Source organism: Apostichopus japonicus, chromosome 3, assembly GCF_037975245.1.
Source record: "Apostichopus japonicus isolate 1M-3 chromosome 3, ASM3797524v1, whole genome shotgun sequence".
Lineage (NCBI taxonomy): Eukaryota > Metazoa > Echinodermata > Holothuroidea > Aspidochirotida > Stichopodidae > Apostichopus > Apostichopus japonicus.
The window spans coordinates 10,218,310-10,235,217 of NC_092563.1; the positions used below are offsets into that span (position 1 = coordinate 10,218,310).

At 37.4% G+C, this 16,908-nt stretch overlaps 1 protein-coding gene across 3 annotated transcripts in view; it reads right to left on the minus strand.

Annotated features, from left to right (window-relative positions):
* Positions 1–6,721, minus strand: part of LOC139962836 (carbohydrate sulfotransferase 15-like) — a 32,085-nt gene extending 25,364 nt beyond the window's left edge. For 2 of the 3 annotated variants that reach the window (XM_071963219.1, XM_071963211.1), the window contains exons 1-2: positions 6,420–6,721; positions 3,434–3,784 (exon numbers count right to left, since the gene is read on the minus strand). In XM_071963219.1, coding sequence (XP_071819320.1) covers positions 3,434–3,784; positions 6,420–6,425 — 357 coding nt within the window. In that variant the 5' untranslated portion in view covers positions 6,426–6,721. The remainder of the gene's footprint in view (positions 1–3,433; positions 3,785–6,419) is intronic. The other variant, XM_071963202.1, reaches the window with a different exon arrangement.
* Positions 6,722–16,908: the final 10,187 nt, after the last annotated feature.

The following is a 16,908-nucleotide window of genomic DNA, read 5'->3' on the forward strand; positions in this document are numbered from 1 at the left end:
TACCATGTTACATATCAGCTCACAATGGTACAAATCAGCTCACAATAGTACATATCAGCTTACCTTAGAACATATCAGCTTACCATAGTACATATCAGCTTACCTTAGTCTATATCAGCTCACCATATTACATTTCAGATTACCATATTACATATCAGCTCACCATAGTACATATCAGCTCACCATATTACATTTCAGATTACCATAGTACATATCAGCTTACCATAGTACATATCAGCTTACCGTAGTACATATCAGCTCACCATAGTACATATCAGCTTACCATAGTTTATATCAGCTTACCATAGTACATATCAGCTTACCATAGTACATATCAGCTTACCATAGTACATAACAGCTTACCATAGTACATATCAGCTTACCATAGTACATATCAGCTCACCATATTACATATCAGCTCACCATAGTACATATTAGCTTACGATAGTACATACCAGCTCACCATATTACATATCATCTCACCATATTACATATCAGCTCATAATATTACATATCAGCTCACCATAATACAAATCAGCTCACCATAGTCCATATCAGCTTACCATAGTACATATCAGCTCACCATAGACATATCAGCTTACCATAGTCCATATCAGCTTACAATAGTACATAACAGCTCACCATAGCACATATCAGCTCACCATAGTACATATCAGCTTACCATAGTACATATCAGCTTACCATAGTACTTATCAGCTCATCATAGTACATATCAGCTCACCATAGTACATAACAGCTCACCATAGAACATATCAGCTCACCATAGTACATATCAGCTCATCATAGTACATATCAGCTCACCATAGTTCATATCAGCTCACCATAGTACATATCAGCTTACCATAGTACATCTAAGCTTACCATAGTACACACATTTACCTTTCTGCGCGTAGTGTAATATCATTCTCTTCAGCCGAATATTTAAGGGAGAAAAGCGCAACTATCATCGCCTAACCTACTTGAAAGAAATGATTAGGATTCACTATAAAATTCCGTTCATTATTGCCCCCCCCCTCCCAACCGCTCCCCATAACAGCCAAACAGCTAACATTAATTTGACTTTGTCTGATTAAGAGAGAATTGAAGAAACCTTTAAGTCGTCCTTCATACACTTGTCTGAAGACCAAAAACATAATAATAATGATGATAAAAATAAAACTACATAGCCACAAGAGTAATTGGGCTTTCAATGCGTCTATTCAATACTTTGTTTTTTTCTTTATTCAACGTCACATGGACAGATGTCTTCGATGAAGTGATAATGCTAATAACCCAGCTCCGTCGACAGTCGGAGGAAAAACATTCATTCGGGAGATTAATCATAGCTCAGAAGTATTTATCAGCATAAAACTTAGCGTTTACACCTAACTATAGTCCTAATTAATACTCTAAGCAGACCTCAGAAATGCAACATTTGACCTCTAAACTTTAACCGCACTTTGACCTCTAAACTTTCACCGCACTCCATACAATTTTGGGCCCGCCTACAGCCCGTCTCATGGCGGATATTGTTCTTAACTCAGTCGGGTAAAAATTGCAACTTGCGCCGCCCATCCCCCGCCCCTTCCCCTCTCCGCCGGTTGGTTATGAAGAGTTCGCGTAATGTGATATGTACTAAACTAGGTTGTTCAGCCACTGTGACTGATAAAGCTCAAATGCTTACATGTCGAAACCCCCAACAGTTACATATGTGTGTTATATTCTATAACACCACCAACTAATCATATGCCCAAGTTAATCCTCCTAAAGGCCGCATCCTGATCAAAATCAGAAAGGTTATCCTTGCCATAAATGATCCAATTGTAATTAATATGCTGTTGCTCTTTATGTTTTACGCAGACGTATGAGTTACTATTCCAATCGTTATTTTATAACGAAATGGTTTTCCTATAAAACATAGTACATATCAGCTCACCATAGACATAACAGCTTACCATGGTCCATATCAGCTAATCATAATACATATCAGCTTACCATAGTTCATATCAGCTCACCATAGTACATAACAGCTCACAATAGTACATATCAGCTTACCATAGTACATAACAGCTCACCATAGTACATATCAGCTCACCATAGTTCATATCAGCTTATCATAGTACATATCAGCTTACCATAGTACATACCAGCTCACCATAGTACATATCAGCTCACCATAGTACAAATCAGCTCACCATAGTACATATCAGCTTACCATAGTACATATCAGCTCATCATAGTACATATCAGCTCACCATAGTACATAACAGCTCACCATAGAACATATCAGCTTACCATAGTACATATCAGCTCATCATAGTACATATCAGCTAATCATAGTACATATCAGCTCACCATAGAACATATCAGCTCACCATAGTACATATCAGCTTACCATAGTACATATCAGCTCACCATAGCACATGTCAGCTTATCATAGTACATCTTAGCTTACCATAGTACACACATTAACCTTTCTGCGCGTAGTGTAATATCATTCTCTTCAGCCGAACATTTAAGTTAGAAAAGCGCAACTATCATCGCCTAACCTACTTGAAAGAAATGTTTAGGATTCACTATAAAATTCCGTTCATTATTGCCTCCCCCCCCCTCCCACCCGCTCCCCTTAACAGCCAAACAGCTAACATTAATTTGACTTTGTCTGAGTAAGAGACAATTGAAGAAACCTTTAAGTCGTCCTTCATACACTTGTCTGAAGACCAAAAACATAATAATAATGATGATAAAAATATAACTAGATAGCCACAAGAGTAATTGGGCTTTCAATGCGCCTATTCAATACTTTGTTTCTTTTCTTATTCAACGTCACATGGACAGATGTCTTCGATGAAGTGATAATGCTAATAACCCAGCTCCGTCGACAGTCGGAGGAAAAACATTCATTCGGGAGATTAATCATAGCTCAGAAGTATTTATCAGCATAAAACTTAGCGTTTACACCTAACTATAGTCCTAATTAATACTCTAAGCAGACCTCAGAAATGCAACATTTGATCTCTAAACTTTCACCGCACTCCACACAATATTGGACCCGCCTACAGCCCGTTTCATGGCGGATCTTGTCCTTAACTCAGTCGGGTAAAATTGCAACTTGCGCCGCCCACCCCCCCCCTCCCTTCCCCTCTCCGCCGGTTGATTGTTCAGCCGCTGTGACTGATAAAGCTCAAATGCTTACATGTCGAAACCCCCAACAGTTACATATGTGTGTTATATTCTATAACACCACCAACTAATCATATGCCCAAGTTAATCCTCCTAAAGGCCGCATCCTGATCAAAATCAGAAAGGTTATCCTTGCCATAAATGATCCAATTGTAATTAATATGCTGTTGCTCTTTATGTTTTACGCAGACGTATGAATTACTATTCCAATCGTTATTTTATAACGAAATGGTTTTCCTATAAAATATACCTCTGGATCGAGTTTCCGAATATCATATGTGTGTGGATCGAGTACATCCATGCTAACGTTTCCTATTATTTCCTTTGAGCCTGCATTATTATTTCTTTCTGAAAGCAATGTTGTAATGTTTGGTGGGAATTCACCAACGTTGATGACCTCGGTTCTGTTGTCACGCTGTCTATATGGGGACGTTCCATAATCTTCTTCATAATATGATAATTCTTTATAAAGTTCAAAGTTTTCTCCATAGCCGTTTCTTGAGCCTCTACTCTCCTTCGGTGATCTAGGCGACATTAACTGCATTGAATAAACAATAATGAACGCCAGCGAGCCCAGAAGAATGCCTTTCAATGTTTTGTCCTATATGAGACGAAATCAAAATTAAATATATAAATAAATAATAAGAAACTGAAAATTACAAAGTATGCATTGTCACATATTAAATAACATTTCTCATTAAATGACAATACATTATCTGCTTCTCTTCTAGCTTTGAACAATGTCAGTCATTACCAAATCTTATAAGTATTGGGAGCTTAAAGTAAACCTGGCTGTTGCAGGTTTAAGCCAATTCCTGGAACAATAAACATACTAACGTTATCATCAATGTAGCCCTAACAACGTTATAGGCATCCTATAGGCATCCATTAATGAGCCTACACACGCATCAATTAATACCGAAACAGCCATCAACTGAGCGCTAAACTTTGAGAATGTTTTTAACGTAGGGAAAGCTAATATTGTAGTTGCAAATTTTGAAGAAAAACTATATTCAAAGTTTTTCCACCTTGTTTTCTCACAAATATTGTCAATTCCTTTTTTTCATCTTATTTTTTAAAGGCAGAAGTCAGAAGCCAGTGAATAGCATTAGTATACCTTGCATATCTCTTACCTGACCGTCAATTAAGAGAGACAAGGGCGTGATTACAATTTTGTTATAAAAGGTGGTTATGATGTTAAGTCATCCAGTGAAGGGTGTCCCCCCCCCCCATCTTTGGAGATTTTGGTGAACTGTAGGTTGCTTAGATGAAAAATATTGCTTTGTGTTTTGCACCTTTGGAAACAACGTTGAAGAATCTCCAATTGGTTACGTTGTATCGAATGTACAGTACATGTTATATCTTTATGTACTGTACACTAGGAATGTTTGTAATATTATGTCTGCAAGTAGAGTAATGAAATCATATTTCTATCGTAATTAGTCAATATGGGAATATGTATAAAATATAAATGGTTCCAATTATTGCCATCTGCTGCCCTTTTGCCATGAAAACATTGAGCTTATTGAAGACACACATGCACAAATAAAGTATGCTTTTATCATTATAGCCTACAGCGATTTTAAAGCATTCAACTTTGTTTACGTAACCTTTCTGAAAGTGACCTCTGACCTACCGTACAGAACACTGAAATGGTTCCAGTGGTATTTCAACCAACTGCTGTTTACCCAAATTAGTTTAACAAGGATTTCAGTCTTTAGTTTTCTACTAATCTCAAAGCAATGAATCCTACAGTTTAAAGAGGTATTCCGAAAAGCTATGATCCTTGGCATGCCCCCTCTCCCCCCACCCCCACCTCCACCAACCCTATACCCCCAACATAGAAAAGTAAAGCAGTATAGCATTGCTGTAATTCGTGAAGAAATCAATCAAAAGAGAAAGAAGTGTATTTAACCTAAATTACGAAATCACAAACTCTCCTGTGACCAGATGGTTTCATATTGATTTCACCAAATTTAAACAAATTTTATATCCACTATACAAGATTCCGTAAAGATTTGGTTGTCCAGAAGATGTGGAAGACTACCAACAATTTTGTAACAATATATAGAAATCTTATTAGAGTTTAAGGTTTGCCTTTGTTCATGGCTTGTTATCAATTGAAAGACATTATACATGGGCGAACGAAAGAATATAAGTTGTGTATACTATTTCTTTATCTCAAACAGACAATCCATATTAAACAAAGCAGTACGTAAATAAGTGTGTACATAAATGGACTGAGAGATGTGTTGCTCGGCAACCATCTATCTCAAGGAGGATCGAATTGATCATTATTGATTAGCACAAGTTTTGTCTCATTTCCTACGGTATATTTACAACTAGTCACCGATGCACGCTATACGCTCATTAATGGTAGCGAGAATGTTGGGAAAATACTAGAGCACATTGTTGATCATGCCGAGATTATGAGATATCATGCACTGAATTTTGATTTCTAATGTAGAAACGCATATGCCTACAGTGTTAAAGGCGAGATATACATTGAAGTTGAACTTTGATTTCTAAAGTATAGAAACGTATATGCCTACAGTGTTAAGATTATGGAACAATACGTTGTTACGGTAGAATACTTCCCAAAAATGGGGAAGGTAGGGTGGGGGGCAGAATATATTAAGTTAGAATATATTTAGTCAGAATATATTTAGTTTTTTATAGTCTATACTCTAGCGGCCTTGGTAATTGACCATCTATAGTGTGGAAGTCAATAGAGCAATTAATTGTGCATAATACCTAACCTAAAGAAATCTGCTTTTATGTTATGTGTGTAGCGAACAATGACAGCTAGCTTCAATTCAGTTTTAGTACATTAGATTTAGCTATTTACGACTATCATGTTTGGTCAAGTTTTAGGACAAGCAACGGCGACAAACAGACACGACCAGTAGATTACAGACTGAATGAAAGTTACCTGCTTCAGTTATTAACTACGTTATTGTATACTGCCAAGCAAATTGATTGATTAACGCGAATGAAACTCGTTGGGATGAATAAAGCGGATTATTTCAATCCTACAGTTTAAAGAGGTATATTCTGAAAAGCTCTGAAAAGCGATAAAATGAAAACACGTAAATAGAGGGCACGATGCAATGGATATCAAATATAAAATTAATATTGCGCTCCCTCTCCCCCATTTTCTCTTGACCAGAGACAACATCGAGCGGGATTTGTTCTGAAACAGTGTGTGACCTTGGTTTACTATAATCGGGACTTACCTTCATAATGTACCTTGTTACGTACTATAGGCTGCTCAAAGTTCTCGTGTTGTTTCCCGATATCAAAACGCTGCAGTACAGTTAGTCACAGGCAAGAAAAACTAGAGAAACTAGTGAATTCTAAATCTCATTGCCGGCAAAATAAAGTCACTCCTAGTACCACGATTACACGCTATCAATGCGAAGTATGTCGACATATATTACGTACATATTCAGTATACATCAAAATACACGCTTCGTTGAACTACTGTATAGTTTCCCTATAGTAAAACACGGAGAGCCGTACAAACTATCTTGCTATTTGCCTCACAAAAGGACGTGTTTACTGTGTAACACTTGTACGGTCGGTAGATGGAGCCGAGTTCTATGGCAGGCTTTGTATACGAGGATAATCAATAAATATCTGTTAGACAGTGGTTACATGTGGTCAGTTTCAGTGAGCCGGAATTATGCAACTAAGTGCCATGTACAGGCAAGACTGTCAACTACATGTAGTCGGGATAGGATATACTTATTGAATTTTAATATTAATCTACCTATGATATTGTGGGCTTGGAAAGTGACGAGTTTAGTGCGTAAGTGAAGAAGCAGTATATACAGTTGTTACTTGTAACGAGAACTTGAGCCATATTTTGTCCAATATATTTTCGCCGGTTCTCTCACGCAAAGAGAACATGTTCAAGGTACCCGTGGAAATCGCTTTAAGGCATGCAAATGACAAGTAGGCTACAAAAATCACGCAAATCAGTGATCAAACATGATGGAACGTGTTTAAAGATCCATTTAGCTTAAAGGTTTGGTTTCACATAAGGAGCGCCGGGGAAGGGGTGACGTAGGCCTACAGGTATTTTGTAACTCCCTGGTCCTATGCTACAATTTGGAGTAATACGGTATATGACACATTTTCCTGTTACACGGAACTTTTCGTGCAAATGCCCAGGCTCAGTTTAGCTTATAAGAAGAGAAAGGGGACATCACACACGTACAACCTACACGTGAGTCAGGTAATACCCCTCCCCCTCCCCACACCGGCAGTAGTATACAATACATGACCTCTTGCAGAAGCACATTGACTTATAATTACACCTGCTCAATGAATGGCCGACCCCCAGATTTGACTTCTTTGGAAAAGGTTGTTTAATTAGCATATACCAAAAAATTAAAGTCTTTCTCTGAAAGAGATTGCAAGAGATATAGGCTGGGGTTTGAGCGGGGGTGGGGTGGGGGGTTGAAATCTTCTTACTTATTCAACAAGACACTCCCCCTCCTAGTACTATCCTTCCACCTATACGTTATGTTTTATTCAATTATTTAATGATTAAAGAGAGTTACAAAATTGAGACTTATTTAATGAACTTTAATAATTCCAAGAAAAGGAACTAGATATCGGTGCATCACAACTGAATAAATGGGATTCGAACAAGTGATCTCTGGATTACAAGTTTCGAATCCTTACATATACTGTTAAACCATGGATCACTCCGCAGTTCATACATGCGATGCCTGCTTACACGGTATTCAAATATGGCTACTGTCTGGCACCGCCCCCCCCCCCCCCCAGCAAAAAATGGCTATATACATATAGCAACCAACTAAGGCCTTCATGGCTCAGCTGATAGAGCGTTCTGGCAATTAGATGATTAATTAGCTGATGGAGCGTTCTGGTAATTAGATGATTAATTAGAAACATGGTTTAAGCTACATCTCACATTATACCATGAAGTTGACGAGCAACAAATTGTACATTCTTAAGTATTACGCCAACTCCCCGATTACATAAGATTATATTATTCGTATAGGTAAACAAATAATATCACACACTTTATTTCCATGATAACTGGAATACTCGTCCGTCAGATAGACAACAACATGCAAGTTATATGTTATTGATTTACCACACAACGCAAGGTAAATATACATGAGTCTGTTAGCTTTGGAGGGAGGGGGGTGGACTTTAAACTTCCCCTGGTTTGTTTCCTATGATATAAAATGGTCCAGTGATTCACTGATGAGATACTATCCAGGGCACAAGAAAAAAAAATAAACTATGACCATTGCTTTCTGTATACTACCAGTATGGAATGCCACCAGGACACATGGAGAAATAATAAACTATGATCATGGTTTTCTGTATACTTCCAACAGGACACATGGAGAAATAATACACTATAACCATGGCTTACTGTATATGGAATGCCACCAGGACACATGGAGAAATAATAAACTATGATCATGGTTTTCTGTATACTTCCAACAGGACACATGGAGAAATAATACACTATAACCATGGCTTACTGTATATGGAATGCCACCAGGACACATGGAGAAATAATAAACTATGATCATGGTTTTCTGTATACTACCAACAGGATACATGGAGAAATAATACACTATAACCATGGCTTACTGTATATACTACCAGTATGGAATGCCACCAGGACACATGGAGAAATAATAAATTATGATCATGGTTTTCTGTATACTACCAACAGGACACATGGAGAAATAATACACTATAACCATGGCTTACTGTATATAGGCTACTACCAGTATGGAATGCCACCAGGACACATGGAGAAATAATAAATTATGATCATGGTTTTCTGTATACTACCAACGGGATACATGGAGAAATAATACACTATAACCATGGCTTACTGTATATAGGCTACTACCAGTATGGAATGCCACCAGGACACATGGAGAAATAATAAATTATGATCATGGTTTTCTGTATACTACCAACAGGACACATGGAGAAATAATACACTATAACCATGGCTTACTGCATATGGAATGCCACCAGGACACATGGAGAAATAATAAATTATGATCATGGTTTTCTGTATACTACCAACAGGACACATGGAGAAATAATACACTATAACCATGGCTTACTGTATATGGAATGCCACCAGGACACATGGAGAAATAATAAACTATGATCATGGTTTTCTGTATACTTCCAACAGGACACATGGAGAAATAATACACTATAACCATGGCTTACTGTATATGGAATGCCACCAGGACACATGGAGAAATAATAAACTATGATCATGGTTTTCTGTATACTACCAACAGGATACATGGAGAAATAATACACTATAACCATGGCTTACTGTATATACTACCAGTATGGAATGCCACCAGGACACATGGAGAAATAATAAATTATGATCATGGTTTTCTGTATACTACCAACAGGACACATGGAGAAATAATACACTATAACCATGGCTTACTGTATATGGAATGCCACCAGGACACATGGAGAAATAATAAACTATGATCATGGTTTTTTGTATACTACCAACAGGACACATGGAGAAATAATACACTATAACCATGGCTTACTGTATATGGAATGCCACCAGGACACATGGAGAAATAATAAAGTATAACCGTGGCTTTCTGTATACTACCAACATGGAATGCAACAATGAGTGACAGGGACTGCCCTTTCTTCGTAACATAGTATTATATATCATCGTAGTAATTAGATATGTTTTGTACTGAAGTATTGAGGGTAGGCAAACATCTTGTGGCGATATACATCAACATCCTATATATGTTGTGAAGTGAGTCACTTTAATAATTATATGATATTGCCCTATACAATTATTTGAGGTCTAAGTTTCTCAGTTGTAATATATATGTATTGTTTTTCTTCACACGTAAAGGGATAGCGCGACAATGATGCAAATGATGGCGTATTTGTTAAATTTGTCAGCTGTAAACTAAAGTGACACTGTCTGTGTGGATGATATTTACACTTATATTCTGGACTTGAGACATAATTTTGTGTTGACCTGCCATTGTGTTCACAAATAGCTGAAAAAGTTAAAAACTGGTGTTCTTTGATATAATTGATCCTGTTACAATGTATTCACCTTTAAAATATATGTGACGATTGGACCAATTATGCCAATTCAGAGATTCTTGCATCGCAAACATGTGATACTTAGTTAAGAAGATGAAGAATGAGCTTTTCAAACCTGAAACATAATTTGGAAATGGAATCTGTGAAAACTTTGTTTTATTAGGACTGTTTGGACAACTATGGTACAAGCCTACCTTCGTATTAATACTAAATTCGATGTTGATCTTGTCAATCCCTTGGCTCAATCAAGCACGGTTGTAGGGCCACCCCACCCCACCCCTCACTTTTGAAATTCACAGAAGTTGGTACTATTATCATTACCTTGCGTGTAGAGCTCATTATAGTCCCAGGTAATAGTGTAAGTATATGTATACCGCATAATGCACCATTTGACGTGTAAAAAGTTCGTATACCTTTTTCCCTGGGGAACACCCCAAAGCACCCTACATTGGAGTGAGCTTCAACAATCCCAGGGCCACGTATTCCTCCTTTCATAAATCCTGGATCCGCAATTGCCTATGGGGGTCATAACTGATAAAGCAGTGGAGTAGGATTCCATCAGAAAGTAAACCTGGGGGCAGAAAAGTGGTGGGGGAGGTGCACGTAATCCCTATCGACCCAAACTTCTGTATAGTTTTTGGAAGTGCTTTTGCTTAAAGTAGTTAAGTTAGTAAGAACATAAATTGGATTATTTTCATCTGAAAATGTTCGATATGTCGTCTCCAAATTTCTACTATATTTACCTGAAAGGTTTTCCATTGGGGGTGGGGGTGGGGGGAAGGGTATTACAAGAAAGGGAAGTCGGTGAAGGTCCCTTTATTTTAATACCCCCCGCACTTGATCCCTCGGTAATGAATATATCGAATAAGGATATTGTACATATCATTCTGGGGCAAGGCGATTTTACTTTCAACTGATGGGACTTCTTTAAGATATTAAATCTGCTACATGGACTTAACATTATGCGAATAGTTTGAAAGATTTAGGATTTTTGTCGCAGACGGTTTTCTTTGTATGGCGACGTCAGTACCCGCATGGTGGGGGAAATATTAGTTTATCATTATGTGGCGTGACTTATTAAGTCAAATAATGACTTTACGACACAACATCGTCATTATATATAATACATCTCGATACGTGCCATCCGTTTAATATCTCATTGTGAGTTTCATGCCCTAGACCAAACAAACAAATGTCCATTTCGCGTTCCATGGTTACGTGTAACCGTTTTTATATAAGATATAGCTGACACAATTAGATGAGTCGTCTTAGCGGTTTGCTTTAGCGTTACTATTAAAGACGTCTTTCTCAAGACGACATCACACTTCGAGACATGTTTAACAATCTGAAGAGAAGAAGAAGTAATGGGTTTGATTACGGCGTTCCTTACTTTGCTATCCCCATTTATGTTCATATATCTTTGGAAGGCTTCATACTGCTATGAAAGGTTAATTTGTAGTCACTTAAGCAATGACACATTTTGCTTACCTTACCGTGCTAATCATTGAGGATGTGGAGATAAGATCAAACGGTTATTTGCTCACATAGTGCCCTTTAGACAGATATTTCGATCCTTGCTGACCACTTGGTTAATATTTCAATTTTACGAGTCCGTGAGACGTAGTGCAATACTTTAACGGTGGGCTTTCAATTCTGCTGAGTGGCGTGGTCAGAGGGGGTTGGGGGTCAAAGTACCCTTAACCCCCCCCCCCACACACACACACACACACACACACACACGCACACTCACATTTTCAGGGAAGAATAGGTGACAGGAAAAGAAAGAAATGATACAAGAAAACTAAATAGCTACGATATGTATGATACTGGTTATGCTGGTTTGCGCCTCGAGCACCTGCTGGTGGAGTTTGTGCGCGTTATAAATTCACATTATTAATACTATTATTCTTATTATTATAATTATTATTATTATAATTATTATTATTATTAATATTATTATCATTATTATTATCATTATTATTATTATAATTATAATTATTATCATTATTTTTTTTTCTAGCACAAAATAGTATTATTTTGCCTTGGAATTTGATAGACCTATATGAAAATAAACATTCTGCTTAAAGTCATCCTCTGATTCGCGTAGTGGTGACTTTATCTGACATTGAAATAGGTTTACGTTTATGGAGGGTGCTACTAACTAAAAAAAATGTTAAATCAATCTACCAAACAATGGTCGTTCCCCATCGGTCGTACTGTTTTATTATTTGGCTTGGAACCAGCAACTCAAGCCTTAACCGGTTGTGTCTACTACAGTGAAGTTAGCCCCACCCCCTCCCCTCCCTCCCTGGCTGGTACTAGTATATGTTTGTGTCTATTTTTTGTAAACGCTTGCAATCTGAAAATGATTTGTCTGTCTTCTGTTCAACTTATTTTGTCGTCACACATTTTCTAGTGTGCTTGTTCTTGATTTTGGCTAACCGGCAGGAGCTGTGTTTCGCTCGATCAGGGTTACCCCCAACCCCAACCCCAACCCCACCCCCACCCCCCGGTCACACAGGCTACAAACGAAACAGCTGTTCGACATATTACCATAGTGCTGGCCCACGTGATCACACCAGCAAGCTTTCTGTAATCTAAATCTCTTAAACTTACAGCATCTAACTAATGTAACATCGCATGTTTTGTGTACAAAGCTTCATACGAAAGGCTTCTCAGAGAGCACTTCCTTTCACAACTTTACATGTTATAGATTTAACTCAATCAACCATAATTGTATTCTTAATAAATCATAATTGTATGTTGTTGTGAAAAAGCGAAAACTAATGAATGGAATGAAACGAAATTAACCACAAGATGCAACGTCTCTTAATAGGTGCTGTCAGAGTCTGCCTTTCAACTCTCCGTGAAGGGTCACTGGTAAAAGAACTTTGTTTGCTCAATAAACCACACTATATACAACTAAAGCCGTGCTATAAGTGAGTGGGTGTTCTGGTCAGTGATAACAATCAAAACAACTATATTTAAGAATTCATGTAGCCTACGGTAACTACTCCTTTTTATATTACACATATTAACGAGTTCTTTTTCTACCAAACGTAGCGAAACAAAGGAGAATAAAATCAGTTACATTCATGAAGTTTGATTTCCATTGTGATTCCATTACATTATCTATGCACGATGGGCATTGCTTGCTGCATTCACACGAAAGTTATAAAACCTCGCTAGTTAGTCTCATTTCAAATTGGTACAAGTTATCCATGATTTTCACGCGTGAGCTGCGTGCACATGTTATTGTGTTTATTTGTCCGTGTATATGATTGGCAGTTTCTCTGTGACGCAGCAAAGCCAAAGTGGTCGTCAGATCGGTGTTAAACGCCAAATATGAATTGCTGTTATTTTATGACAAGTGACACGGTAGGCCTATATGGTAGAGTAAGGGTGGGTTTGCAATTCGTTGTAATTGGGGTCTCAAAGAACATTGGGTAGTGAAATTTGCCGAAAATTACCAATATTTGTACCGACGCATAAATATATATATGCAACCTTGCATGAAATGGTTGAAATCAATATTATGTGGGGTAATGGAACAACTTTATATTGTATGTCTTCTTTAAAACATGCTCATAAACGACCAAAATGCAGCTTGGTCAGCGGAACTTTCCTCCGGCTAGAGAAATTAGAAGAAACACCACGTTTAATTAGTAATTTCTTTAACGTTTAAGACGCAATACTTGCAACCCTGATTCCCGGCAGCTTAAAATAAAGTGATATAATACCACGTGGTTTACATTTAGCCTCAGTTATGTCGGTGCATGCTTACGATTTAAACATGTACCCAAGAATATCTTTACTGACGTGGCAAAACTACACTAGCTGTGCCGGTGGTATTCATCTAACTCAGCCGGAGATATTCAATTGTCGATCTATTGGGTACAAAGTAATCTAAGTTAATATATCATTAAAAAAAGGGTTTTTAACTTTACCGTTGGATGCGTTACATATCTAGCTCTATACTGTAAGAAGTAACCTGTTCCCGCAAGGCACCTGATGGCCCCATATGATGTGTATACTACAACGGGGTACAGAGTACATGTCAGCAATCAACGGTCTCCAATTACTAAAGAAAAAAGTAACAATAAACAAACTGAACATTAATTTGTTTACTTTTTTTGTGATCAAAGGAAACTCCCGACTTTACGTAAAAAAAAATTTTCTCGGTTGCTGTTTTATCTCTTTAAATCTAATACAGAATATAACTATTGTTTTATTCATTTTCTTTTATCCAAAAGACAGTTAAAATCTCGACTTTCACAAGAGAAAGACTATTTCAAATATTCCAGGGTCGGCTGCCTCAAGCTAAAACTTGTTAGTAGAAGTATGTTGACGAATTTAAGTAGGTAATATACATGTTGAGAAAAGTTATTTCTAAGTCAAAATTATGTTTACAGAATAACATCGTCCTATCAAAAACTGCTTAAAAAAATGAATAGATTATATGACCGTGTGACTAAGACAACATTTACAACTTTGTCATTGTTTTGTTCTGATGGGATGTCGTTGTATATAGGATTAATACATAAATGGCACAGAGGCATCACCAAACATAAAATATCCAAATGTTTGTCAACACTTTCACCGCATCTGCACTTTGTGTACAATTTTTCAGTTCTAGACTTATATCCCGTTTAGTATACGGATGGTTGAAATGACAAACGTTGGCACATTTTGTTAGTTTGATGTCCTTAAAATAAGAAGCCAGTGTAATGACTGCTCCACTTCGACTTTCTGAGATCCACGTATATTTTCCCAGCTTCAACATTGTTGAAGCAATTGTCTTAACTTCGCCTTGGAGTTGGACGGGGAATCGACTTCACTTCCAGGCAAGTGTAAATTTAATATATCAAATTCAATAAGTAGTAGGTTGGACTAAGGCTACAACCTAGGTATTCCCCTTCGATAACCCCCCACCCCCCCCCCATACGCTCTTCCCCATTGGTTCCACGCCCTTGTAGCTACACCATCTACAAGCCATTCCTTCCTACGCCGTCATTACCCATTGATTCCGCATTCCCCCCCCCCCCCTCCTCCTCATTTCCAACCCGCCCCTCCAAATACGTCCTTCACAATTGGTTCCACGCCCTGTATAGCTACACCCTCTACAAGCGGTGCTTTCCTACGCGGTCCGAGTCATTCCCCATTGAAGCCGTACCCCCATACTTCCTTCACCATTGGTTCCACGCCCTTGCAACTGCATCCTATATATACAAGTCATTCCTCCCTGCACCATTGATTAGGGGAACATTGTGTCATTCTCCATTAAGACCTCTCACCCCGACAACCTTCACCACTGATTCTGCAACTCTGCAATTGAACTTTTTACTATTAACCCCCTCCCCCACCTCCCCCGCCAACTCGACTCTACGCGATTCACCGTATTTATTCAGCTGGCCCTATACCGTTGGCTTCCTTAGGTGTACCATATATGCCCTATAACTCTATCTGGTATAAAACTGCTTACATCATCCATAATATACTTTGACAATGGAATTTTATTAATTACTATTATTAGTAATGGATAGAAGATTCGGTGCCATGAGCCAGTTGGTGCAATAAGCTTACGATATCGAAGAATTTGATGACGTAAAAACATAATTTAGTATACTGTGTCAATATTGATTTGATATGTACACCAATCATACGTTTATATGTAAGTAGATAATGAATATTCATATATGGTAATTTTAATGGCTATGTCCATATCTAAACCACTTCCGAGCACCGTTACTTTGTTGGCAACATGTCTTCTTATCCATATGTTGAAGAGATCTTTTATAATGTTTGAAAACGTTTCTTTCACCGAAATGAGTTTCATGTTGATCAATAACAGTATGAAAAGGTCCTTGTTTTTTAATTTTGATATATCTATTTATGTTTTCATGGACAAGTTTAAATATATTTTCAAAACTGTGATTCTACTTGACCTAGCTAATGTTTCAGTTGTGCCATTTGGTGGTAATTTTACCCGCTAATTAGAACCTTCTTTTTTTATTTGTAAGAAAACAAACTAGGTAATTCCATTAGATTAAAGGTGCTATGGATTACTTGCAAGATAATTTTACTGTACAAAAATAACATATTCCAAAGTAATATGTGGGAATGTAACTGGTAAAAGTATTGACTACCTTGGTATATTAAATTTTCATTTTTCTATTAGCTCATTTTGACTTGAATTAATTTTTTGTCTTGTCATCAATTGTATGGGTTTCTCTGCCTAATTACAAATATATTGTATTGCACGTTATAAGAATTATCATGCGTGATAAGAATTATCATAGGTAGGTCGAATTATTAAAAGCAATAAAGAGTAAATATATAAGACAGAAATGTCCATTAAACCAAGACAAAGTAAGCAAGGTGTATTAAAAGATATTGTGATAACATTTAACTAATGTAAAGAAAATAATGCAATAGGGCAAGATGTATCAAAAATATATTCTGATAGCATGTTTTGCAATGTAAAGAATATTATCACAGTCTGTTTATTCATCTTCCAGACAAAAATGAATATCACGTAGCACATCCGCTTCAAGCTGTTTAATACCCCCCCCCCACCTCACCCCACCTCATCCCACCTCACCACAC